Source organism: Panthera onca, chromosome B2 (genome assembly GCF_046562875.1).
Source record: "Panthera onca isolate mPanOnc1 chromosome B2, mPanOnc1 haplotype 2, whole genome shotgun sequence".
Taxonomy (NCBI): Eukaryota; Metazoa; Chordata; class Mammalia; order Carnivora; family Felidae; genus Panthera; species Panthera onca.
The window spans coordinates 90,213,527-90,239,691 of record NC_138343.1 but is presented as its reverse complement, the minus strand read 5'-3'; the positions used below and the strand labels follow the sequence as shown (position 1 = coordinate 90,239,691).

Sequence of the window (26,165 nt, the reverse complement as noted above, 5' to 3'; positions counted from 1 at the left end):
GTTTCCAATTCAACTGAGAAAGACTGGATTCTTTGTTTTAACAACTTCATAGTATGGCACAATGTGCACATTATCTTAATGCATTTACCCAGTCCTATCTTGATGGACACCTTTGTTTCCAATTATTTTTGATTGTAAACAGTGCATGGTAAACATTCTTGCTCATACTCTTGGCAGCTGCAGTGATATCCATTGGGGAAATCCCTAGCCATGGAGTATTATCCATCAACACGGTGTATGCATTTAAAATTTTGGTGAATGATCTCCAGTTGCCCACTAGGGAGATTGTTCCAATTTACATTTCCTTGAACAGTAACTTCCTCCCACATAACTTTACCAACACTGGGCAGTGTCAACATTTTTAAGTTTTAAAAAATGGTACTTTAATATCATTTTGACTGACAGTTCTTGAATTTTGAGTAAAGCTCAGCATTTTCCATATTTGTCCACTTAAATTCCTTTTTTTATAATTTTCTTATTCATATTTGTGGTCCATTGTGTGTATATTGCATGTGCTGTCATGTGTTATAGACATTTTTTTCCTAGTTAACTTTTGATTTTTATTTATGAATATTTTTACCTTATGGAAATTATTTACCAATTTATATATAGTCTTTGGGCTTTGTCTTGCTCATAAAGGCCATACCTACTTTATCCATATATTCCTCCAGCCCTTTTTAAATTTAATTTATTCTTATTAAATCTTTGATCTGTCTGGAATTTTTTCCATATAGTATGGACTCATCATCTTTTTCTGAATACTCCCTGTTTCTTCTGTTGATTTTAATTTTGATATAACATACAGAATTCTCATATTTGCTGGAGTCAATTTCTGGACTTTCTTTTTTGTTTCATTGATTTTGCTATTTCTTCTCTGGTATCAAACTGTTTTACTTACTCTCTTGCTATAATATTTTTAATACTTGGTTGAGAATAGGCATCCTGATTATTCTTCAATTTTAGATATTTTCCTGAATAAATATACAGGTTTACTTTGCAGGGTGAACTTGAGTATAACCTCCAAGAAATCATGTTCATTTTTTAGTTGAGTTAGTTTCTTGATTATGTTAAGTTAGTGAGAATTGGCATTTTTGCCAAGTCAAGTTTTCCTATCTCAAAAGCAAAGCTTGTGATTTCATTTCTTCAATATCTTAATATAAATGTAATTATAAGTATAGTATCATTGAATTCTGAGGTTAAATTGTACTTAGTTTTGGTGTATTATTTTAATGCATTGATGAATCCTGTTTTCTAAAGTTCTTTGCCATTTGGATTGATATTCATAAAAGAGTTTCTCTGTTATATTCTGTTTTTTGCTTCTTTATCAGGTTTTAATATCAATGCTATTTCACTGCTTCTGTAAGATTAATTCTGGGACTTTTATTTCTGTGGTCTGGGCCTCTTAATAGTATTAGAATTAATTTGTCTTTAAAAATAGGAAAACCCAAATGTAAGATAGCTTTTAAATTTTCTTCCATTGTTTTATTATTTTACAACTTCTTATCACTTCTAGGATAAATGTTATAACATTTTTTTCCTAGAAAACCATCCATCCCAAACAGTTTTTTAAATGCAGTGTATTGAATTTTACAAAGTACCCTTTTCTGATTATTTTAAACTGTGATATATTTCTGAACATTTTTTTTTTTAACATTAGTAATTTTTTGTCTTTGTGCTCATGCTGTTGTGCTTGTGTACAACTATCTCTTTTTACTGGGGCACCTGGGTGGCTCAGTCGGTTAAGTGTCCGACTTCAGCTCAGGTCATGATCTTCCAGTCTATGAGTACAAGCCCTGCGTCAGGCTCTGTGCTGACAGCTCAGAGCCTGGAGCCCACTTCAGATTCTGTGTCCCTCTCTTGCTCTGCCACTAACCTGCTCCTGCTCTGTCTCTCTCTCTCTCTCTTAAGAATAAATAAGACATTAAAAAAATAAAAACAAACAAACAAACAACTATCTCTTTTTATTTAAGGGCTAGACAGTAAGTATTTTAAGCCTGTGGGCATATGGTGTCTATCACAATTATTCAACTATAACTTAAAAGCAGCCATAGACAATATGTGAACAAATTAATATGACTGTGTTCCAATAAAACTTTATTTACAAAACAGACAGTTGGGGCATAGTTTGCCAACTCCTGTTCTTGCCAGTAATAGTCATTGGTGTTTTTTGTTTAATTTTTCTTTTAAAATAAGAGTTTTTGTGTTTACTTATCAATCTCACAATTTTTAAATGATCAGATTCTATTTTAACTTTATTAGGGTATCTGTTTTTCTTTGGTTTTATTATCCTTTAATTTTTCCAACTCTTGAGTTAGATGTTAATTTATTCATATTTTTATTTAGTTAAGTATTCAGCTTTGATATTTTCTGAGAGTATGATTTACTCCGTCCTGTAAATTTGGTGTGTGGTGTTTTCATTAGTTTTTAGACTTAGGCAATTTTAATTTTCATTTTTCCTTTGTTTAAGAAAGTCAGAGTAAGAAAGCTACCTATATAAAGTGACATTAGTGTGTTAGAGTTATTATTTTTTCAGATGTTTTATACCTAGTTCAATCTAACGTCACATCTCACCTGGAATGCTGTACTAGAATAATAAACCGAAATGGTCTCCTCTATCTCTCTCCTTCAAACCCTTGAGTGGCTTTCTACTTTATTCAGACTAAAAGCCAAAATCGTTATAATGGATGTCCTCAAACTCATGTCCCAAACTGAATCTTGGTTCCCACCTTCCAAGTGCCTAGCCTAAGGCACAAGCATTGGCCGTCTTCATCCTATTTTCCCTATCATATAATCAGTGCACCAAGGCATAGATAAACTAGCAACAATTCTCTTTCCTTCATACCTCCCTTCCCAGGCAGTCACCCAGTCTTCCTTACTATATAGCCTACCTTCACCTCGACTTTATGTGGTATCTCTATTTCCTACCTCCATCTTCTCACTGGGACTGTTGATAGCCTCAGAGCTGCTCATCCAGCCTCTGGTTTCACGCAAGAAGTTACCTCTCTAAACAACAAACCTGAAATTGCTTAAGAATTTTACTTGGCCCTTTTCTTCCTATGCTTGGAACCATGTAAAGCCTGATCCTAATCTTCCCTTCTAGCATCATTTTCTTGCATTCACCCAATGCCTCCTGAATAATGTGCTTCAGACACACTGTATTCTTTGCTAGTTCCAGCCTTTATGCTTGTCTATCCTGCTACCTACTATCCCCCCACTTAGTAGTATATCACTTGTCCTTCAAGACCCACATTTCACATTTTCTGTGAAGACTTCTTCGATGAGATCATTGATTCATTCATTCCAGAAATGAGCAGTTAGTGCCAGCTATGCAGAAAGTACTCTGCCAGGTGCTAGCAGAACAAACACAAATAAGCCATAATGCTGTTCTTCCCCTCATTTCAGCTTTGTCCATATACCTCTATTAGAAACATATGAGGCACCTTGGTGGCTCAGTTGGTTAAGCGTCCAACTTCCTCTCAGGTCATGATATCATGGTTTGTGGTTTTGAGCCCCACGTCAAGCTCTGTGCTGACAGTTCAGAGCCTGGAGCCTGCTTCATATTCTGTGTCTTTCTCTCTGTCCCTCTCTCGCGCGTGCTCATGTGTGTTCTCTCTCTCTCTCTCTCTCTCTCTCTCTCTCAAAAATAAACACTTAAAAAAGTAAAATAATAAAATAAAAAGAAATATATCATATTTTATAGAAATCACTTGTGTATGGGTCTCTTTCCATTCTGCAGATTATTCAAAGCTCAGATTTTGTCTTAAATTTCTTTGTATTTCTAGGATCCAGTACATGCTAAATGTCTATTTATCATTTAAGTTATCTTTTCTTTGGCCCTTTACAGTGTCCTTTTTTTAAGTCACAGTCATGTTTTCTTTCCAAATTTGTTGGAAGGTACTTTTCTTAGGAGTATAAATAGTTGAGTACAGTAATGAATATGAAGTTGTGTAGAACTAAATAGAATCATGTGGTCAAATTATACAGCTGTATTGTACATAGATGAGTAAAAATTATCACTCTAGAGAGTGCCTGGATGGCTTAGTCAGTTAAGTGTACTACTCTTGATTTGGGATCAGGTCATGATCTCAGGGTTTGGGTGATCAAGCCCTGCATCGGGCTCTGGGCTGGCAGAGTGGAGCTTGTTTGGGATTCTCTCACTCTCCCCCTCTCTCTGCCCCTCCCCTGCTCACACTCTTCCTCCCATCTCAAAACAAGTAAATAAACTTTAAAAAAAAATCATTCTAGGTATCTTCCTATAGGGAACTATGGTCCTTAAACTTTAGTGTGCATCAGAATAACTTGAAGAGATTATTAGAAATGTATATCTAATAATATGAAAAGATTTTTCATATTATTAGTCATTAGGAAAAGGCAGATTAAAGCCACAATGGCATACCACTACACACCTCTTAGAATGGCTAAAATAAAAAATAATGACAGTCTCAAGTGTGGACAAGCATGGGAAACAATTGGAATTCTAATATATTGGTGGTGAAAATGCATATGGTACAGCTACTTTGAAAATGGTTTGGCAGTTTTTGTAAAGTTAAACATACGTTTACCATGTGACCCAGCAACCACACTCCTGGTATCGAGAGAAATTAAAATATATTCATGTTCTCTCTCTCTCTCTCTCTCTCTCTCTCTCTCTCTCTCTCACACACACACACACACACACACACACACACACACACAGAGTGAGCGAGAGAGAAACTTCACATGAGGATTCAATGAGGCTCTACTCATAATTGCCCAAAGTGGAAACAACTCAAACATCCTTCAGTGGATGATTGGATTAACAAACTAATATATCCATCCATGCTGTGGAATTCTGCTCAGCAAGAAAAAGGAATGAACTATCAATACAACTTGGATGAATCTCAAAGGCTCATATACTGTTTGAGTCCATTTTTATAACAGTCTTGAAGTCACAAAAGTATAAGGATGGAGAACAGATCATTAGTTGCCAGAGGTTATAAGTGGAGAGGGTGTAACTATAAAGGAATAACAAGGGAATTTTTTAGGGTGAAAGAACTGTTTTATATCCTGACTATGGTAGTTGTTACAGAAATTGAACATATTCAAATTCATAGACTGTACACCAAAAGTGAAAAAATAATAAAATTTTTCTGTATGATTTTTAAAACAAGATTTTTAAAATGTACATCTCTTTGCCTCATTCCCAAGGATTCTAGTTTACTTGTACTCTGAGCTAGACCAGACCACAAGTAGCAAATTTAGCTTCAAAGACAATTAGGAATGAGCAAACCAGACTTATTTTAGGATTGTTGTCACTTCAGGTCTATACTAAACCAATTAAAAAGCAATGCACAAGATATTTTTAGCAAGAATAGAGACAAAAGAGAAATGATCCCTAGTGACTCTATATTCCTCACTGAGACCAGAGGGATTACTCAGATGGTTGCCCGGAACCTGGTTGAACTCAATTGGTCAGAGTGGGGGTGGGGGGTGCTATGTGAGTACTCTGCTACGTAATGGGAATATTCTTCCCTACAGTTCATTATTCCCTGCCTTCAGCCTCTTATTGTGTCATTGGTGCTGCAAACCAAGTCCTGCTCCAAATGGAGTTTGACTAAGGAATCTGCATTTATTACAAGCACATCAGGACATTCCATTGCAGGGGTCTACAGACAGCAGATTCAACTGAAACAAACAACAATCCAAGCAGTATAATTTGTACAGAGTATCTCCTCCAAAAAATATTTTCTTATTTATTCTGTTAGCTCTGAGTGTCTACTTATGAATATTAGAGAAGAAACTTACTAGATGAAATGTGTCTCCTCTCCCTACCTTGGCCCATGAAAGAACTCTGTTATATCCTAGAAAATACTCCACAATTGACCTTATCCCAAGTCATCTCATATTCATAAGAGCTGTGTTAAGAAAATAGATCATAACTCTTGTCTGAAAAGATGAAAAAATTTAAAAAGATGAAAGTTTAGACAATATGACCCAAATGTAGTTAATTATAAGGTCAGTGCATGATATGATTTCTAACAAGCTGACCACACTGCACAAAAATAAAAGAGGACTATATTCCCCATGAAAGTTGAAGAAGGAAGTCTTTTTGGGTATATGTGTATTTTGTTCAGGACTCTAGGTCTGTGTGTAAGTTGTTATTTACTGGGATGGCCACTAGATGGAGTGGTTTGTTAATGTATTTCTGTTTTATTTTTGCAACAGATTTCATGGAGTGCTGTTTTCTTAGGTCATTTCCTTAGTTAATTATTATTAGAAGTTTAAAATTTGGGGGTACCTGGGTGGCTAAGTCTGTTAAGTGACTGACTGTTGGTTTCAGGTCAGGTCATGATCTTACAGTTCATGGGGTCGAGCCCCACCTCAGGCTCTGGGCTGAGAGCACTGGAACCTGCATGGGATTCTCTCTCTCCCTCTCTCTGCCCCTCCCCCACTTGCATGCTCATGTGTACTCGCTCCCCCCTTCAAAATAAATAAATAAGCTTTAAAAATGAAAGTTTAAAATTTTAAGTGACTTTAGACATAATCAATGTCACAAAGTCTGTACTAGAATCACAGACCCCTGAAATTCCACTTCCTGTCAGTGTAATGCCCCTTGCATAAAAACCATGGAAAGCTTCTCTTTCAAAAGATGCTCTTGAAATGTTGATAATTAAATTTTTAGAGCAATAGCAAGCAAATGCAGGACATGACGCCCCATTTATTGACTACATAAATACTTATTTTATGTTAATCTACATTCTTTAATTTTATAGGGAGATTTTCTCCATTGTATAGTGTGAGTCTCAGTGAATTTTTTTAAGATACTCTGCTGTAGCAATTATATAGATTGCTGATAAGTGGATCAAATCCCACATCTGAGTTCAGACAAGGTCAAAAACAGACACCAGAAGTGAAGTTAGTATATTCAGGGCATTGTCAAGTTGAGGAACTAAGGTGGTCAGTGCCCTCCCATCAAAATCATCAAGAACACACCTCTAGGTGAACACAGTTGTGTTTATTGGGTCACTTCAATGAGAAACAGTGCATGCGCTAAGGAATCATGCATGGGGATCTCAGAAAGAAGAGGGAAATGTCTTCCAGGAAGTAGGTTATGTACAGAAAATATAAAGACCCTGGTGAAGTGGATGTGGCTTTGTCAAAAAAGGGACTTAGAGAAAAAGTCAACCCTAGTAGCTGGCATTGGTAAGTGAGGTTAGGGAATGAGAATAATTTCTGTAGAGTCTTTTTTTTTTTTTTTTTTTTTTTTTTGTAATTGAACAAATACTTTTTTAATGTTTTTTTGCTTGTTTGTTTTGAGAGAAAGAGAAAGCGCAAGCAGGGGAGGTGGGCAGAGAGAGTGGTAGAGAGAGAGGATCCAAAGGAGGCTCCACACTGTCACTGCACAGCCCAGTGTGGGACTTGAACTCACAAACTGTGAGATGATGACCTTAGTCAAAGTTGGACACTTAACCAATTGAGCCACCCAAGCACCCAGAACAAACATTTATTTAATGCCACTCTGGGTCAAGCATAATATTGTGCCCTTTAATCCGTAATGTTGGACCAAAATAGATACAATTCCTGGCCTCGTGGCATTTACATTTCACTGGAGGGTTCAGACAAGTGTGATGAACACAGCATGTTAAGTGTTCTATTATAGGAAATACAAGGAGATATAGCAAGTTACTGGGCCTCTGTAGCATTTGATACTATTGGCAAGGCCCTGGTTCTTTTTTTTCTCCTGGGTCTTCTCCTGTTTTTCTAACTACTTTTTTTCTTTTTTCTTTTTTATTTAAATCCAAGTTACTTAACATATAGTGTGATAATGGTTTCAGGAGTAGAATTTAGTGATTCATCACTTACATATAACACCCAGTGTAGAGTCCTGCATTGTAAGGGCTGTGGCCTTTGCCCTGAATAAGTTGGAAGCAATTTAGATTTATGTTTTGTTTTTTTCTTAGATTTATGCTTTTTTTTAATAGAGTATTTTTGGAAGGATAGGAAACAAGAAATAATGTTTGGTTACAAATCTGTATGAAAGAGATGCTTACTTTTAGCCTCATTCCTTTTGGATTTTGTGTCATGTTGGAGATTACCTATGTTTTAAGATAGGTAAAATATAATTTTTAACAACTTTATACAGAAAAATATATACTTAGGCCTCAAAACAAGAATAATTTTATGCTTACTTTGATGAAGTCATTGAACAAAAATGCTAAATAACAATTACTTGTAAATGTTAAATAATACTCTTTTATGTCTTGTTGATATCTACCTTAGGTGCAGAAGTCAAGAAACAAACAAGTACGAGAATTATTTCCAGATGGTTTTAGTATTCATCATGCAGGAATGCTTCGGCAGGACAGAAACTTGGTTGAAAATTTGTTTTCTAATGGGCATGTCAAAGTTCTAGTCTGTACAGCTACATTAGCCTGGGGTGTCAATCTTCCTGCTCATGCTGTTATTATTAAGGTAATAGCTTACCTTACATGGATTTGTGTGTGTCTTAAACCTGTGGATTGATTTATTTAGAAAAATACTGTGATTTGGCTGTTTCATTGACTTTTACTGCTATTCATATAAGGTAAGAATTATTCGCTCCAAAAAAAATCTAGTTTATATTGTGAAAATTTAACTCTATCACAGATGATGAAAGGATTAGTTAAAGTACACTTTTAAGATCTTGCCATATTTGCCTAATTTCAGTATTCAGCTCATCAGGATTATAGTTGTGTGTGTTTATGTAAATTTTTATTAACTTTTCTTCATCTAGGGAACACAAATATATGCTGCAAAAAGAGGCTCTTTTGTTGACCTTGGAATTTTAGATGTCATGCAGATATTTGGTCGAGCTGGAAGACCACAATTTGACAGATTTGGAGAAGGAATCATCATAACAACACATGACAAACTCAGCCATTACCTCACTTTGCTCACTCAACAAAACCCAATTGAGAGTCAGTTTCTGGAAAGCCTTGCAGATAACCTAAATGCAGAGGTAAGATCTGGTGAATAAAGGATAGGAATAGAATAATCAGCTGAAAGGATGGCCAAGTAAATATCAGGTGGAATTGGTTGCTATTCTGTAATCTTCAGGAATATAGTTTATGCCTATATAAGATATGACTATATATATATATATATATATATATATATATATATATATATATAAATAATATATGACTATATAATTATAGTCATAAGGCACAACAGACTGAATGGACTAAATGGCAATATTGTTGGTTAATTCAGAACAGTGTAGGATGCATATGATAACTGATAAGAACTCATTGCTAAAACAGTGTACTTTTAAACTGTGAAGTTTTGTTATAGGCCAGAAATCTAACCAAAGCTATACCAATGAGAGAAACAGAAATAGCAGTAACCACCACTATATTTGGATTACACTCTTAGAAAGTTTTTTATAAGGTTTATAAAGGTGTTTTTTTTCTTTATGTTAGGTCATTGATTGACCTTTCATACAGAATATAATTGCTTAAATTGAGCTACAGTATTATAATTTGTTTCATGTATGTATGTGCATTTTGTGTTAAGATTTAAATAGCAGACTCTGGAAGTCCAGGTAATGTATTAACTGGTAAAGAGGATAAACATTCTTAATTTAAGAGTCTGTGTGTCAAACATTTAAATAAAGTTTCACTCTTTTGATGACATTTTTTTAATTATTGCCCTGGCATTCAACATTTTCCTGCTTCTATATCCTTTCTTGTCTTTAAAATTTATTCACATAATTTTTTAAAATAGATGGAGTATAAATGTTAAATAGATGAATAAGTGAAATGTTAATAGATGAATAAATGAAATGAAATATTTGCAATCAAATATTATGTATGAGTGCTATCAGGTACTTCTTAAACAGCTTATAAAAATTTCACTTACATTCCGTTCATTACAATTCTTTTTCGAGGATCAAAAGCACATCCACTATGCAGTCCCCTCTGTTAAAGTACATGTAGTCCAAAAGGGGAAAAAAGATACAAAAACACAGTGATATTTTCTATAGGAAGTGATATTTTCTATAGATGGAGTCAGCAGAAGGAGGAAACACTTTTGGTCTCTGGCTATTAGGAAAAGCTTTGTTCCTGATGATGGCAGAACTTGATCTGAGATCAGAAGATTAGATAAGGTTTGGAAGATCTGGTTCGAAGTTAGAAAAAGTCATAAAAGACGCTAGTCTCTAGTAACATAATTACAAGAAAATAAAAATGATTAGAAAATAAATTTTTACCCTAAAGGCAATGTTATTATAGCTCAGTTTCAGTCCCCATTACCTGTTATGATTGCATGCTTTAAATAATTAGGTCTTTGGTGGGTCAACAGTATCTCTGATAGAATAGTCTATTGTACAATCCATGATAGTAATAGTAGGAGTGGCATGAGAACAACCTAAATGCCCTGCGAGGTAGATATTATTGCCTCAGAGAGATAAATAACTAACCCAAAGCTACTGATTTTTGGAACTAGTATTCAAACTCAGGTATATTTAACTACAAATCTAGTTTCTTTATGATAACCTAGATTGTTGTTGCCTTATACAGAATGTAGTCAGTTAAAGGTGAATACATTTCCCTACATTGATACTTACCATTTGCCTTCTCTAAGACCAGGACTAATTTTTCCAAAATGGTAGTCATAATTTCTCTCACTTAAAAAGAAAGGCTCTTTTTTTGCAAGTTTTCCAGGAAAGTATATCAAGGAAGACTATATTCATAAATATAATTACTATCCTTTTTATAAATGGTAAAGTAAACTCAAGGTGGTGATGTTATTGTGCAGAAGACACGGGATAAGTGAAATACTGCTATGTCCTCAAGGAACTCTTTTTTATAGACTGTAAAATATTATCAATGAAAAACTATTTGGTCAAGCCCTGAAAAATTTAGAAAATAAATTGTAGTCAATAGATTTAACTCATATTCATAAAGTATTTATTAGGTAGGTCATTTTCTAAAATGTCAACTAACTATAACCATAATTCCATTTAATGCCATCAAAGGCATTCAAATAATGAAATATATATCTAGAAATTTTTTGCCAATATATTGAAGTACAGCCATTGCTAAAACTTTTTTCTCATATTTTAGTCTACTTAGAATAGCTCCCAATTAAAGTAAATTTTCTTTTAAGGAAACAAATTCCCTTATGGTTGAGTATGAAATTAAATTTGGTAATCTGTGGAAATCAAGTGTGAAATTAGTTTATAAAATGAATGTGTACTGTGTTCTTAAGGTAATGGATTTTCAAGTCTTTAGACTCCCCAGATCTTTGCAAGACTATTCAGTGGCAGTGATCAACATAAATGTCATATTAGATTAGGAATATTGCCTCTACTAATATCTTTTGTAGCATGAATATCTATTCTGACCATTAGTTTAGAAGAGCTGAAGAAAGTAATATGTTAAGTAATAATTTTAATATATTTTATGAGACAAATTTGCTGATTGATACCTGATACCTAATACAGCTGACTCTTAATGCTAATGCCAAAAGGTCACAAGTCCCTTTTTTTTTTTTTAAGTTTATTTATTTTGAAAGAGAGAGAGCTTGCACATACATGCAAGTGAGGGAGGGGCAGAGAGAGAGAGAGAGAGAGAGAGAGAGAGAGAGAGAATCCCAAGCAGGCTCTGCTCTGTCAACACAGAGCCCAACTCAGGGCTTGAACACACAAACCATGAGATCATGACCTGAGCCAAAATCAAGAGCCAGATGCTTAACTGACTGAACCACCCAGGCGCCCCAACAGCCACTTACTTTTGCACTGAGAGAAACACTGAAGCATGTTTGAGGCTTATTAAAATGTATTCAGCAGACATTACTGTGTACCTGCTCTGTGTTAGGCCCTTGTAGTACATACTTTAAAATATGTGAATATATCTGTAACCCTACATATATTCTATATGGAGCTTTTCTTTTTTTTTTTCAAGTTTATTTATTTATTTTTGAGAGACAGAGAGGGCACAAGCTGAAGAGGGGCAGAGAGAGAGGCAGAGACACAGAATCCAAAGCAGGCTCCAGGTTCTGAGCTCTGAGCCCTCAGTGCAGAGCCTGACTGCCAGGCTCACAGTCACAAACCACAAGATCATGACCTGAGCTGAAGTTGGATGCTTAGCCAACTGACTCACCCAGGCGCCCCTATATGGAATTTTTCTTGTCTCTACATGACATAGTATAAATACCTTGTCCTTAGATTTAAGTCTTCCATAGTGTAACCAACCTTCCCAATGCTGATTCTGGTTATTCTCCAACACATGTCTTCTGCACAAGACAGATTCTCAGTCTATTCACTTCATTTATAAAGTCCCAATTTTCCCATTTATAAAATAGAGACAATCTCACTAGATTGTTGTGAAAAATTAAGAAGCACCTGTGCTAAGCTGGTATTTAGTAAACTATTTGTATCACTTACCATTATCTGATAGTCCCTTGATACTCAGCCTATTTATACTTACTGTCAGCTTTCAAATCCTAGCTGAATAAATACATAAATGGTAGTATTTTTTTTTCATATATTTGCTAAAGGATACACACACACACAGTCATGCATACACATACATACTGATGATTATATTTATTTTGTTTTTATAGGATTTCAACCAGTTTAAGAAAACACACAAGGAAACAATTAAGATCATCTTAAAGGCTAAATTTAAATAGGTGAATTAGATATAAAGTGATACTTTGAGTCTAACTTCTAAATTACCAAATTTGGGGTAGATTTATTTTTTCTTCTTAACATAGAACTCTATTACGTTGTATATTTAATGGCACTTTTATAAGTTTTACACGTTAGGCATTTTTAATTAAAATCATTTTTGGATAAGTATTATGTACTAGGCACCAGGGATGGTGATTTCATGTACAGTCATCTTAGTTACACGTGTCTCACCTACATGACCAGGGGACTTCTTAAGACCAGAGATCATGCTCCAATTTATTGCTATATCCATTGTACTTTATATAATACAGACTTGTAACTGAGTTACTATGTGATTGTTGAGATGAATGGATATATTGCAAAGAGATTTGAAAAATACTTTTATCATAAAAGGCTCCTGTGCTAAGTAGCCACTAGGTGACAGCAGATATTTACAAGCAAATTTTTGTCTTTGTCACTAGGTGGCATTCAAAGATTAATCTAGAAATATGATGTACCATCATGAATTTACATCAGTTTTTCAGGGTAGTCTGTTTTCTTTTGGTGAACACTTAGATGACTTGAATGACTTAATCCAGTTTGATACCTTCTTCCTCTTTCCTTTAATCTTATCCTTAGTAGCAACAGGTGCTTATTAATGTTTATTTACTGAGTCTGATTTTGGAAATGATAGCATTATTTTATCCTTATCCTTTATAAAATTTTCTATCTCAGGAGTTGTGTTATATTATTTTAAAATATCTATCGGTCATAAGGGAATCCACACTGTTTTGGCCATCAAATAATAAAATCACAAATGGAGGACACTATCAGATTTTTAGCTATATAATTAAACTAGTTTCCTTTACCTCAGCAGGCTAGAAAATGTTTCAGCTGTCTCTCTCTCACTCTTTTTTTTTTTTTTTTTTTTTTTTGAGAAAGAGAGAGAGAAAGACAGCAAGTGTGCATATGACTGCAGGAGGGGCAGAGGAAGAGAGAGGGAGAGGATCTTAAGCTGGCTCCACGGCCAGCACAGAGCCCAAAGAGGGGCTTAATCTCACTACTGTGAGATCATGACCTGAACAAAAATCAAGAGTCAGACACTTAACCAACCGAGTGCTCGGGTGCCCCCAGCTGTCTCATGTTTAATATTTAGAGAGTGTGGCACAATTCCTTTATTAGTTATGTTTTAGTCTTGCTACTCTTCATTTTGTAGAAAGTCTTACAGTTCACTTTTTAGGAAATGTATATATTTACCTATATTGTGGGTGACTTAGTCATTTGTAAATACATTAAATTTATGTAACTATGCTGATACAATTGACATCACACATTGTGTAAGTTTAAGGTTTACAGTGCAATGGTTTGATATGTGTATAATTGTGAAATACGTACCACAGTAAAGTTAGTAAACCTATTCTTCATGTAACTATCATTTTGTTGTTGTTATCATGAGAACACTAAAGTGCTACTCTCATATCAACTTTCAAGTACACAATATAGTATTACTAACTATAGCTCCCATGCTGTACATTAGATAACCGAAACTTACTCATCTTACAACTGAAAGTTTATGCCTTTTGACCAACATCTCCCCATTTCCCCCACCCCTCAACTGCTGGCAACCACTATTCTGCTCTTTGTTTCCATGAGTTTGGTGTTTCTAGAGTCCACGTGTAAGTGAAACACTACAGTATTTGTCTTTCTCTGTCTGACTTGTTTCAAGTTAGTGTAAATTTAAAGTAAATAGAATCCACCTAGTTATTTTTACATTGGTCATTTCTCTTTTTTTAATAAGTAATAGCATGGTGTATAGTATAGTAATGTTTATAGATTGCTAGATCTCATCTTCAACTAACTAAAGATAGCTAAGCATCCATATTTATTTCACAAAATTAGTTATACAGAATTAAAAATTATAGGAATAAAACAAACATAAAAGTTTTATTTTCTTTAATATTGAGTGCTAAAATGAGAGACTTTCTTTTTCCTTTTTTTTTTCTCTCCTAATACAATAATAATTTAGGTAGGAGGCATCTCTCTTCCTTTTATTGAGGTATTAAGAAATTTAATTTTTTTTTAGCCATAGGTTCAGGAAGAATTATGCAACTATGAAGTTTCCAAGTTTTGCGTGAACTTTTAAATTAAGGAACACTAAGTAAAGTGATTACCTGTATATCTAGTAGCTAAGGAAATGTATTTTTAAGAAAACTTTTCATTGCAATTTTGTTTTAATACCATTTTCTAATAATTTCTCTTTATTACACAAATCTTATATGTTATATTGTATTTTTAAATTATTAACCTTTCAATGCTGTATATATAGAATTAAACCCCATTTAGGTAAAATAATCAAATGCCATAATATTGAGTAAACTTGGTTTTGGAAGCTAGCATTTCCAATGTACTGTTCTCAATTAAATGAGGCAGGACTGATTTTTAATTAATTGGAGAGGTGTCATGTCCAGTAATTGTACTTACCTTCTTTTAAATACAGCATAATGATGTATTTTAACTTACCCTTTGACAAAATGACCTTTGATGTAATGTTTATATCCAACTTTAATGCATTAGTTTAATTTTTGTTATATTTTTGATTTGCAGATTGCTCTGGGAACAGTTACTAATGTGGAAGAAGCAGTGAAGTGGATAAGTTACACTTATCTTTATGTACGGATGAGAGCAAATCCATTAGTATATGGCATCAGTCACAAGGCTTATCAGGTAGAAAACTCATTTATTGAAAAAAAACAAGCCTTCTTTTTGGTTTTGTAATCTTTTTATGATATGAGGATAAATATTTGCTACTTCTGCCTCATCTGAATAGAGTTAGGTACATAGAAGAAAAACAAAGAGCTTTAATCTTTTTTAGAAAATATGAAGGAAAATTAAATTTGCCACTTGTAATTATTTAACTTTATATCTTTTCCCAATGGTACTAAAAAGTGAGTCTTTATATATTATCAGTTTATTATTCAGGTACATTTCCATTTGATATTGATATTTTGCTGTGATTTTTTAAAAAACTATAATAAATAAAGGTAATTAGATTAAACCAGACGTGAGAATTATAGATCACTTTTAATCACAGGCTTATGTTTTATGAAGTATGTTCCTCTTATCAAGTCCCTTCTAAGCCTTTATTCCTAAATTAAAAGATAGCATTAATGAGTTATTAACAGTGTGAAGGCTTGAATCAGTTCCACTGAACACAGTGACAGAACCAGATTTATGTTGTAGCAGCCCTTCCTGTGAACTTTACAGTTGTGTGGTCCACATGGCTTACAGATTCTGTGAGATCTTGTCTTTTCTTAGAACTCTGTTTTATATACTGTAAATGCTTCCTAATTACAGATAAAATCAGTTGTCTAATGAAAACATTCTGTCACCATCATCATATGGATATTCACTAGTGTTAAGTCAAAAGTAGCAAAGTTGAACTGAACTTAAAATTATAGTTTTCCCCATTCACTGTTAATTTAGCTTTTGTATATATTCCATTGTCTTATCAAAGCAGTTGCCAATCTTTTTTGTCATTTTTCCTTTTCCTGTGCTGTAGACTTGACCATGGAAAAATTGAAACTTAAGGGTTAGGAGGAAAAAAAAAGACCTTGCTACAAATAGGGGCTTGTGAAAATAGTCAATGGCTCTATGAAAATATTCTGAAAGGGTAGAGGAAGATGAAACACAACACATATTTTCATGGGCTAAGCCATTGCAAATCTTGGGGCAAAATAAACACATTGATATTTTTAAGTACTAGATTAATATCAGAAGTCATTTTTGTATAATTTTCTAGTGTAAAGAAAGTGATTTTTTTTTCTTTCTGAGGTACATAGTTTTACTATCTTCACAGTTCAGAGACTTTTTAATTTTCTTTTTAATTTTCTTTTTACTTATATGTTTGTTTTATTACTCAGTAAGAATTTGTAGCCACAAACTCATGTGAACTGACACAAATCATGCTGTCCAACGTATTTTTTAATGGTTTAGTAACATGTGATGAATAAAATGGTTTTATAAGATGAACCTGATACATACAGTATATCATTTATAGCAAATTTTAAGACCTTCATGTTTGTTAATGGCTTTTGATTCCATCTTCCCTACATTTGACTTCCTTTGCCTCATTTTTCTTATTTTTAAATTTGTTTTAGCTATGTTTGGTATATGAACATGCTGCCATCAAAATCTAGGTTTTAATGAATAGTAGCAGTATTGACTCATCAGTTGATTTCCAAAGAATTTTTATACTCCCCTCAGTCCCACTTAAAGGTCATATTTATTGTTCATGACCAAAGCATGATCTTCAGTACTTGGTGTGTATGCCTGTGTGTATGTGTATATACATACACATACTTATACAAACACATACATCACAATATTTAAGAATTTTTGTTAATATCTTGTGTTAAATGTCCTTTCTGCTTAGAAAAGGCTATAAAATAATTTCAAAACTATTCAAAAATTTCTTGTCAACTTCATCTTACTCTTTGCTTTTATTATTATTATAGGCAAACGGGTTTTTTCATCAGCAGTTGTGAAGTCATACTCTTGAAAGGATAATTTTGCATTTATTTGTTTATATCTTTAATAGAGAAGATCATCCTCACTATAATTTCTCCAAAAGCTGATGAAGTATGATATTTTAAAATCCCTAGTTATTTTAGTGTAGGAGGGAGAAGATAGATTGTTTTACTTATATCTGATTTCTGTTCTTAAGACCAAGTAAGAATTTTGGTGAATTTGACTATGATATGCCTTGGTGATGGTTGGTTTTTGTTGAATCTACTGGGGAGTTCTCTGTGCTTCTTGGATTTTAATGTCTGTGTCCTTCCCCACATTAGGAAAGTTTTCTGCTATAATTTCCTCACATAAAGCTTCTGCCCCTTTTTCTCTCTCTTCATCTTCTGGGCCTCCTATGATTCAGATGTTATTCCTTTCTAATAAATCATGGAGTTCTCTAAGTCTTGTATCATGATCTTTTGCCTTTGATTCCCTTTTTTTCTGCTTCATTATTCTCCATAATTTTGTCTTCTATATAGCTGATTTTCTGCTCTGCTTTGTCCATCCTTGCCATAGTGGCATCTATTTAGGATTGCATCTCAATGAATTTTAGATTCTGAAATATTCCTATCCATCTAAAGATAATATAAAGATTGATCACTTTTTTAATCTTAATGAATTAAAAAAATTTTTTTCGATGTTTATTTATTTTTGAGAGACAGAGACAGAGTGTGAGTAGGGAAGGGGCAGAGAGAGAGGGAGACACAATTCAAAGCAGGCTCCAGGCTCTGAGCTGTCAGCACAGAGCCTGATGCAGGGTTCGAACCCACGAACCATGAGATCATGACCTGGGCCGAAGTCGGACGCCCAAACAACTGAGCCACCCAGGCCCCCCAATCTTAATAAAGGCTTACTTTATTTAATGGATTAAAATATGTTCTAGTTATGTACTAAATTTATAAAAATGTAGTTCTTTAAAAACAGTAATAAAAATTTTTATTCTAACTAAAGCATCAACAAAAAATTTTAATTTCCATAAATAGGTATATATTTGCAAATGATGACTCTCTAAAGAAATATCCAAGTATTTATATATATTTTTTTTCCTACAGATTGACCCAACATTAGCAAAGCATCGAGAACAGTTGGTCATTGAAGTTGGACGAAAACTAGACAAAGCTCGGATGATTCGTTTTGAAGAGCGAACTGGATATTTTTCCTCAACTGATTTGGGTAGAACTGCTAGCCACTACTATATTAAGTACAACACCATTGAGGTATTATACTCAGTGGAACAAATACAATCATATGTTTGTTCTTAGATGTATATACGTTTCTGGACTTCAAAATATAGCATTAATGTAAAGTAACTAAAGCAACTAATAGAACAAAATGCACTTAACTTATATGAATTCAATAACATAATACAGTAAACACAAGAGAAAATAAGACTTTAAAAAATAAGGACCCTCTTGCCATCTGTTCAGTGAGTATATCCTAAGTAGTAGACACACCCAAGCCTAAAACATTGAGCATTTGGGGGAAACCAGTTGAATGAATGCCTGAATGAAATTAGGGAGGAGGTGATGGCTTCATGGTATCAATGAACAAAAAGTTGAAAAATTACTTGCAGGTTATTGAGAAACATTGGCTAAAGAAGAGTTAGAAAAACTAATGCAATTATCAGTTCAGCCAAGCTATACCATTTGGGCAATTTAAGAGGTTTCATGGATAGTTTGCTTGTTGCCTTTTAACATGATTTTGTGTAAGATAGGATGCCACTATAATATTTACATTTTAAGGAATATATGCATGTTTTTATGTGTGTTTGTAGGCATGTATATGCACCTACATATGTTAATACATGGAAAAATGTAACCAGAGATTATCTGTGAGGAAAGTCTTAATTTCAAAGACCAAGATGGGTTAAAGCACATTTTTACTCTCCTTTTTATAGAGAAAGAGTTTGAATTATTTTTTATATTCTTTTTTTTGTACCTAATTTTATTTTTTATTTTATTTATTTATTTATTTTTTTTAATGTTTACTTTTGAGAGAGACAGAGAGAGACATACACAGAGTGAGAGTGGGGGAGGGTCAGAGAGAGAGGGAAACCCAGAATCTGAAGCAGGTTCTAGGCTCTGAGCTGTCAGCACAGAGCCTGATGTGGGCCTTGAACTCACAAACCATGAGATCATGACCTGAGCCAAAGTCAGACGCTTAGCCGCCTGAGCTACTCAGGTGCCCTTAATTTTATTTTTTTAATGGAAAAGTAATATAAATCACAAAAGTGAAATTTCCTCAGAAATATGAAAACCTAGGCCTGTATGAAATCTAAATTTTGTACTCATTTAATGTGCTTAGGCATATAACAGTTTTCAGAAAACACCTTTGTGTGCATACTAGCTTTTCTTCATCTTTCCCCGATTAAATCTTGAATTTGTAGTGCACTTTAGGTTTCTTCTTTCAACATGTATCATCTCACAACTGTGATCTGATCTTCCTTAACCCAGAACATTTTCCCTAGCTCTCTGCTGCTTCCATCACGGGCTCACGTGCACTCATTTTGTCCGCTAAGTAACTTTTCTCACTTTCCCACTTGGTAGTATGTTGCTGTCCAACTACATCTTGTGCCTGTAGCTCTTTCAAGAACTGCAGCCATTCTTCGGCTTTATCTATATTCTGTATGGTCTTATTAACTGATTTTTTTTCTTCTCAGTCTTCTGAAGTTCTACATTCCCTCACTAGTAATATTATGATACCTTCGCCAGAATTTTCAGGTTACATAATTTTAGTTATGCCTCTTTGAATTTTATGTGATGTAGGATCAGCTTAAAGTTGGTGAATAGTGCAGATTTCCATATGCCAATGCTGAAAATGAGCCAATACTGGACTGTTATGCTGAACGTTTCTTTAGATATCTAATGTAGGTTTTAATAACTGACTTGATTGATCTTTTTGCTTCTAAAAGTCTTCTCCAGCTAATTATGTTTTAGGAAACTTTTTAGTCTCTGATAAATTTGATGTTTAAAACAATGCTCAGGAATAGTATGCCACAGACATAATAACTCTGAATTGTTTAGGACTCAAATATTCTCTAAGAATGTTTTGATGTATAGTCACTTTTTAATTGAAAATATTTCACTGGATATTCTATTTTAATCAAATATAACACTTACCTTGGTAGACCTTCAATGAACTCTTTGATGCTCACAAAACAGAAAGTGATATTTTTGCTATAGTCTCCAAAGCTGAAGAATTTGATCAAATCAAGGTAAGATTACTTGAAGCTTAAATCAATGCATATAGCATATATACATTCATCTATTTATAAAAGCTTATAGTTAATTGTTATTCCTGATACAGTATAAGCTGTATGGCACTTCGCACTTGGAGTACCAGCAGTATTCTTCCATTTATCAACAATGTCCACTATCCTAGATTATGATATTATGTCATCTCTGACATTATTCTTTGCTCTCTACTGCAAATCAAATATAATTTAAGTAGGTTTTGCAGTAATGAAACTAGCAGAGAATATAGTTTGTAGATTTTGGTTTATTTGCAATATAAGGTTCACTGAAGAAAATATAAAGGACATGCATGATTCAAACTTAGGTATAAGTATTTCTGTACCTGTATTATAATTTAATCTTATTAACAGTGGAAACTTTAATACTGTGAATCATAGTACTTCACAGCTTTAAGCTATGAATGTGTTATACCATATAAAAATATATGACTGTAATGAATGCATTTGAAGATAATTCAAGTTTGCCCTAATCCATTTGGGCAGAGGTTTTACTCTGGTCAAATAAAATATGAAATCTCATCAACTGAAGGATGGTGAGGTCAGAAGATTTAATTTTTGTGGCATATCAAATTTTTATATGTCAATGGCAACTTTAATATTGGTGATGAATAATAAAATGTAATTGTATCAGACTCAAGATAGTTTCTTACTGTATTTTATTAGCTACCTATGAAAAAATTACTATATATTAGTATACAAAAGAAAAATGTTGCATTACATCAAATGGAAACTTTAAAAAAATATGTAATGTGGTTTAGTTTCAATATGAAAAATTTCAATAAATCATCCCAAATAATCTTACAGAAACATTGATTCTTCCAGGTCAGAGAAGAGGAAATAGAAGAGCTAGATGCCTTATTAAACAATTTCTGTGAACTCTCGGCTCCTGGAGGTGTAGAGAACAGTTATGGGAAAATAAACATCCTACTTCAAACTTATATCAGCCGAGGAGAGATGGACAGTTTCTCCCTTATATCAGATTCTGCGTATGTTGCACAGGTAAGAATATTACTCCCTTCCTGTTTGCCCTTTCTTGGTTACTTCTAGAGACTCAAGAAATTAATTCATGCTATACTCTGAATGTATTGCATTGTGACATGCTAGCAATTACCATTTTATTGCAGAACTAGTTCTATTTAATTTGCACATCTTTTATGCCACCTATGCTATTAGATCAGAAATGGAAGTGGGATTTGGTGGTTGGTTTGGCTCTTTTGATGTTGCTACTGTTTTCATTGTACAGTTTAAAAATATCAACATTTGTGTTTTTCTGCTTTACATGATACATTTCTTTTACTTACAAAGGCAATAAATACATGAATATTTCAAGCAAAGTAAAAGATTGTGGAACCTTTGTAGCTTACCCCAAATGTTAGAAATATAAACATTTTTTTACCATTAAATAAGGCTTAATAACTACTTCATACCACATGTTCACTATGATAAGTGTCTGATATAAAAAAAAATAATCTTTTTTCCCTTTTGGTGATACTTAAAAATAGAGAACTGAAAGAAAATTATTCCCTAAATGACAGCTCATTAAATATATATTTTTTAAAATACTGTAGTGTAAAATGTTGTAGTATTTATATTCAAGACTTCACGTGAAGTAAAATAGGTTATTTTTTGCAGTATTTACCTTTCAAATGAGTTTTCTCTTCTAGACCTTTATTTAAAAAAATACTCTTAATCAAAAATACCTTTTTCTTTTAATTTTTTAAAGCTGTTTATTTATTTTTGAGAGAGAGATTGGAAGAGAGAGAGAGTGCACACAGGGGAGGGGCAGAGAGAGAGGGAGACAGAGAATCCCAAGCAGGCTCTGCACGTTAGTGCAGAGCCTGATGTGGGGCTCGAACTCACTAACTGTGAGATCATGTCCTGAGCCAAAACCAAGAGTCAGACGCTTAACTGAGCCACCCAGGCACCCCAAGAATACCTTTTTCGAAAGAGAAACAAACCAAGAAACAGACTCTTAATTATAGAGAACAAATGGATGGTTACCAGAGGGGAGGTAGGTGGGGGGATGAGTGAAATAAGGGTGCGAATTCAGGAGTACACTTCTCATGATGACCAGTATGAGGTATGGAATTGTTGAATCACTATGTTGTACACCTGAAACTAATATAACACTGTATACTAACTATACTATAATTAAAATAAAATTTTAAAAAATTCCTTTTTCATCATTTTTTATTGAGTAATGCCTCCTCTAAGTTAAGGAAAAATAAAAGCTTAATCTTATTATAAATATAGAAATGATTCTGCTATGTATCTTAGGTTGGTAGTTTTGTTCAAAAACTTTATATAGAAAAAGTATGTTTGTGTTAAATAAATTAGTATTAACAGCCATAAATACTCAGGGGTGCTTTAAGATAAATATAAACATGAAATATTTGCAAACATGAACCAAGACATATTGGCAAGCAATTTGAATGAATTCAGTAATTTAATCAAAGTAGCCAAGGAACCAGGTGATTTCATATACTCTGTAAAGCAAATGTGGATGTGGTGAAAACTTCCTTTTCTTTTTGCATTTTGGAAGACATGTGTTTCCTGCCATAAAAATTTATATGTAGTCTCAAAACTCTGTGACTTCTATAGGAACCATTGTTTCTAACTTCTTGTATCTGTTTTTCTGAAAAATAATATTGTCATTTTATGTTTTCTAATGATTTTATATTGAAACAGTTAATGACTTCTCTAAAAGTTAAAGCTTTTCTGGGTTCCAGATGAATAATCTGGCCCATTTATGCTTGATTCAAGATTATGAAGACTGACAGATGGATTGCTTTGTAATGTAAAACTTACGGTTTCTTCATGATTGGTGCTCAGAAAGTCAGTCTCAGAAAATTAAGGTTATATCTCAAAGCATCCTGGTTTTTCTTAAATGGCTATTGTGGGTTTATTATTCTTGAATGCGTGGGATAAATTACTTTTGAGTTTATGTTTTAAGTTTAAGCCATCAACAGTTCCACAAACACCCTCTCAGCTCTGTAAAATAGTAATCATCCCTTCTGTATTTCTAAAACTTGATTATCTCAGGCCCGAGATAAATCCTTAGCTGAAATATTCTACGATTTTATAAAGAATCCTATATTTAGCTTCTCTAAACTGCACGTTTTAGAGACTTTAATCATGCTCACTCAATTTATATCATTCCAGATTAAAATGCCTGCTTATATCTCACATGGGATTCCTCCTTCCATTTCTTTTAGCTTTTAGGGAACAACTGTAGGTTGTGACATAGAAAAATAACATACTTTCAAATACAGTTGGGAAAATTAGCCTGGCATGTTCTTACAAGAGCAACTAGGAATGATGCAAGAAGAAAATCTCTTTGGTAGATATAATAATCAAAATGTTCATTTCATTTATCATTCTCTTGGCCTAATAAAACCCATCCTGTAATTTTTAATAGGTATCCAAACTGTCCTTATACGTCTAAGTACCATTTTTGTTCTTAAATTTCTAATACTGATAAAAAGTTGAATTTGTTAAGAGACAAATACATATTTTATATAAAATGTAATATCAAATCCCTTAACTCTTATGATCGTTTTTACCTCATAACTTCGACCTTGTCAAAATCATAAAAAGAGAAGAAAAAGAGTGAAGATTTTAGATAGAGAAATCGAAGTTTTTAAAGTCTTCATTTTCAGATATAGATGTCATTAAATTCTATGAGGTATCTCCAAGTTCATGACTTTAAAAACAACCTTCAGTAAAAATATGCAAAGTTAATGATAGAGGGAAGAGGGCAAAACAAATAGAAACTAACTGTGGAGATGCTTAATAGGCTTCAAACATTGTAGCTTTCTATATGTCTATTAATGAAATTATCCTGACCATCGAATTTAGAATTTTGGAGTTAAATTGGAGTTGTTTAGACCAGACTTTGAATAGATACTGTGACACAAACTATCTGTGTGATCTTGGTCAAATTATTGACCATACCAAGCCCTAGTATCTTCATCTGTAAAATCATAATATCAAGATCAATCAAATGCAGTTGTTATAAAGATTAAATGAGATAATAGACAGATTAAATTAGATACATAATGCTGTTAATATGTTGCTTGGTTTTTAGAGAGCCACTAATACAGATAGCTACACTCATCAGTACTTCCTTTATCACTCTTCTCTTACTAATTTTTCCATCTGACTGGATCCCAAAGTCCTCCTTATTTTCATAAGTAGACTTATAATCATTCCACTATATACCCAAGAATATCCTTGACTGTCTCTTATATTCTAAATGGCCTCAACAGCATACTAAGTACTTTATATACATTTTATCTCCTTCATTCCTAGTTAGGGGGTGTAGGGTGGAGCTTCCTGAAAACTTGGAAATGAGGCTGCCATCTGAGAATTAAACAAGATAACGTCCACATATGAAGGATGTAATTATTCTTATGTAGAAATAATCAAGATAAATAGGGTTATAGGAGAATAGATGTTGCCTACAATTAAAGGGTGCAACTTGGCATACTTCTTTTAAAACTGGGTGTGAATGACAAATTTGACAAATTTACAAGTACACTGTACCTAACTACTGACCCTCTTTTTATTCTTCAGAATGCAGCTAGAATTGTTCGTGCTCTTTTTGAAATTGCTCTGAGGAAACGTTGGCCTGCCATGACCTACAGGCTCCTGAATCTTAGTAAAGTCATTGACAAGAGGCTTTGGGGTTGGGCTAGCCCTTTGAGACAGTTTTCAGTGTTACCACCACACATTCTAACAAGATTAGAAGAAAAAAACCTTACTGTGGATAAGCTGAAAGACATGAGGAAAGATGAAATAGGTAAGAAGGAAGCAAAAGTGTTTTAATGTATTATTCTGTACAAATAAAAGTTTATTAGATATAAAAGAGAACTATTGTGCATTTTCACATTACTCAGGATAAATTTTTACCATTTTAAATCACGTTGGTATCAATATGTAAATAACATTTGTTCTTCTGTGTTTATATGATGTTGAAAAATTATTTCTCCATACATTTTCATGTACCTGAACATTTTATTGGACAAATGTATAATGTATTGACTAGTTAATATTTCACATTCAGAACAGAATAGACATTACACATGAAGGGAGTCAGGCTGAGGAGGAATAAGCGGGGAGGGATAAGGTCCAAAGATGTAAAGAGAGGTTGAGGTAGTTATTTGACTTGTATAGTGAGAACACTTTCAAGATAGAATGGTAGAAGGGAAGTATCAATGAAATAGAGAGAACTTGAGAATATTAACGAAGGAAGTTGAGAGCACTCACACTGGAGTAACATGTAAATGTTGTATCAAAATAAGGAAAATCACTTTAGTTCAGATTCTGGTGAACATAGAACATTTTGATCTGTTCATAATCTTGCTTTAAGAAATTATATTACGAAGAACCTAGATAGACAAGAAATGTTGATACTATTAAATATAATCTGTTTCCACTTAATTGCTTGAACTGAAGTAGGAAAATGTCTAGTTAGTCACATCTGTTTGTGACCCACCCCCCCCCCCCCGACCCTGGCATTCCCAGACATAACTATTTCAGAATCTAATCATTCATGAAAATATGTATAACTTGTTAATTGTGTGCTATGTGACCATATTTTATATTTTAGCATTTTTCTGGAAATGAGTTTGGATGGGTGATTTGTGTTTTATTACCAAAACATTTCCTATCATGGTTATAATGTTGAGAAATAGACTTTGTGTAAATTAA

General features: G+C 33.5%; 1 protein-coding gene across 3 annotated transcripts in view; it reads left to right on the top strand.

Annotated features, from left to right (window-relative positions):
• ASCC3 (activating signal cointegrator 1 complex subunit 3) overlaps positions 1-26,165 on the top strand; it is a 357,007-nt gene that overhangs the window by 202,619 nt on the left and 128,223 nt on the right. For all 3 annotated transcript variants that reach the window (XM_060616263.3, XM_060616264.3, XM_060616262.3), the window contains exons 15-21: positions 8,260-8,451; positions 8,753-8,977; positions 15,239-15,358; positions 18,253-18,417; positions 20,328-20,414; positions 21,276-21,452; positions 25,029-25,254. In XM_060616263.3, coding sequence (XP_060472246.3) covers positions 8,260-8,451; positions 8,753-8,977; positions 15,239-15,358; positions 18,253-18,417; positions 20,328-20,414; positions 21,276-21,452; positions 25,029-25,254 — 1,192 coding nt within the window. The remainder of the gene's footprint in view (positions 1-8,259; positions 8,452-8,752; positions 8,978-15,238; positions 15,359-18,252; positions 18,418-20,327; positions 20,415-21,275; positions 21,453-25,028; positions 25,255-26,165) is intronic.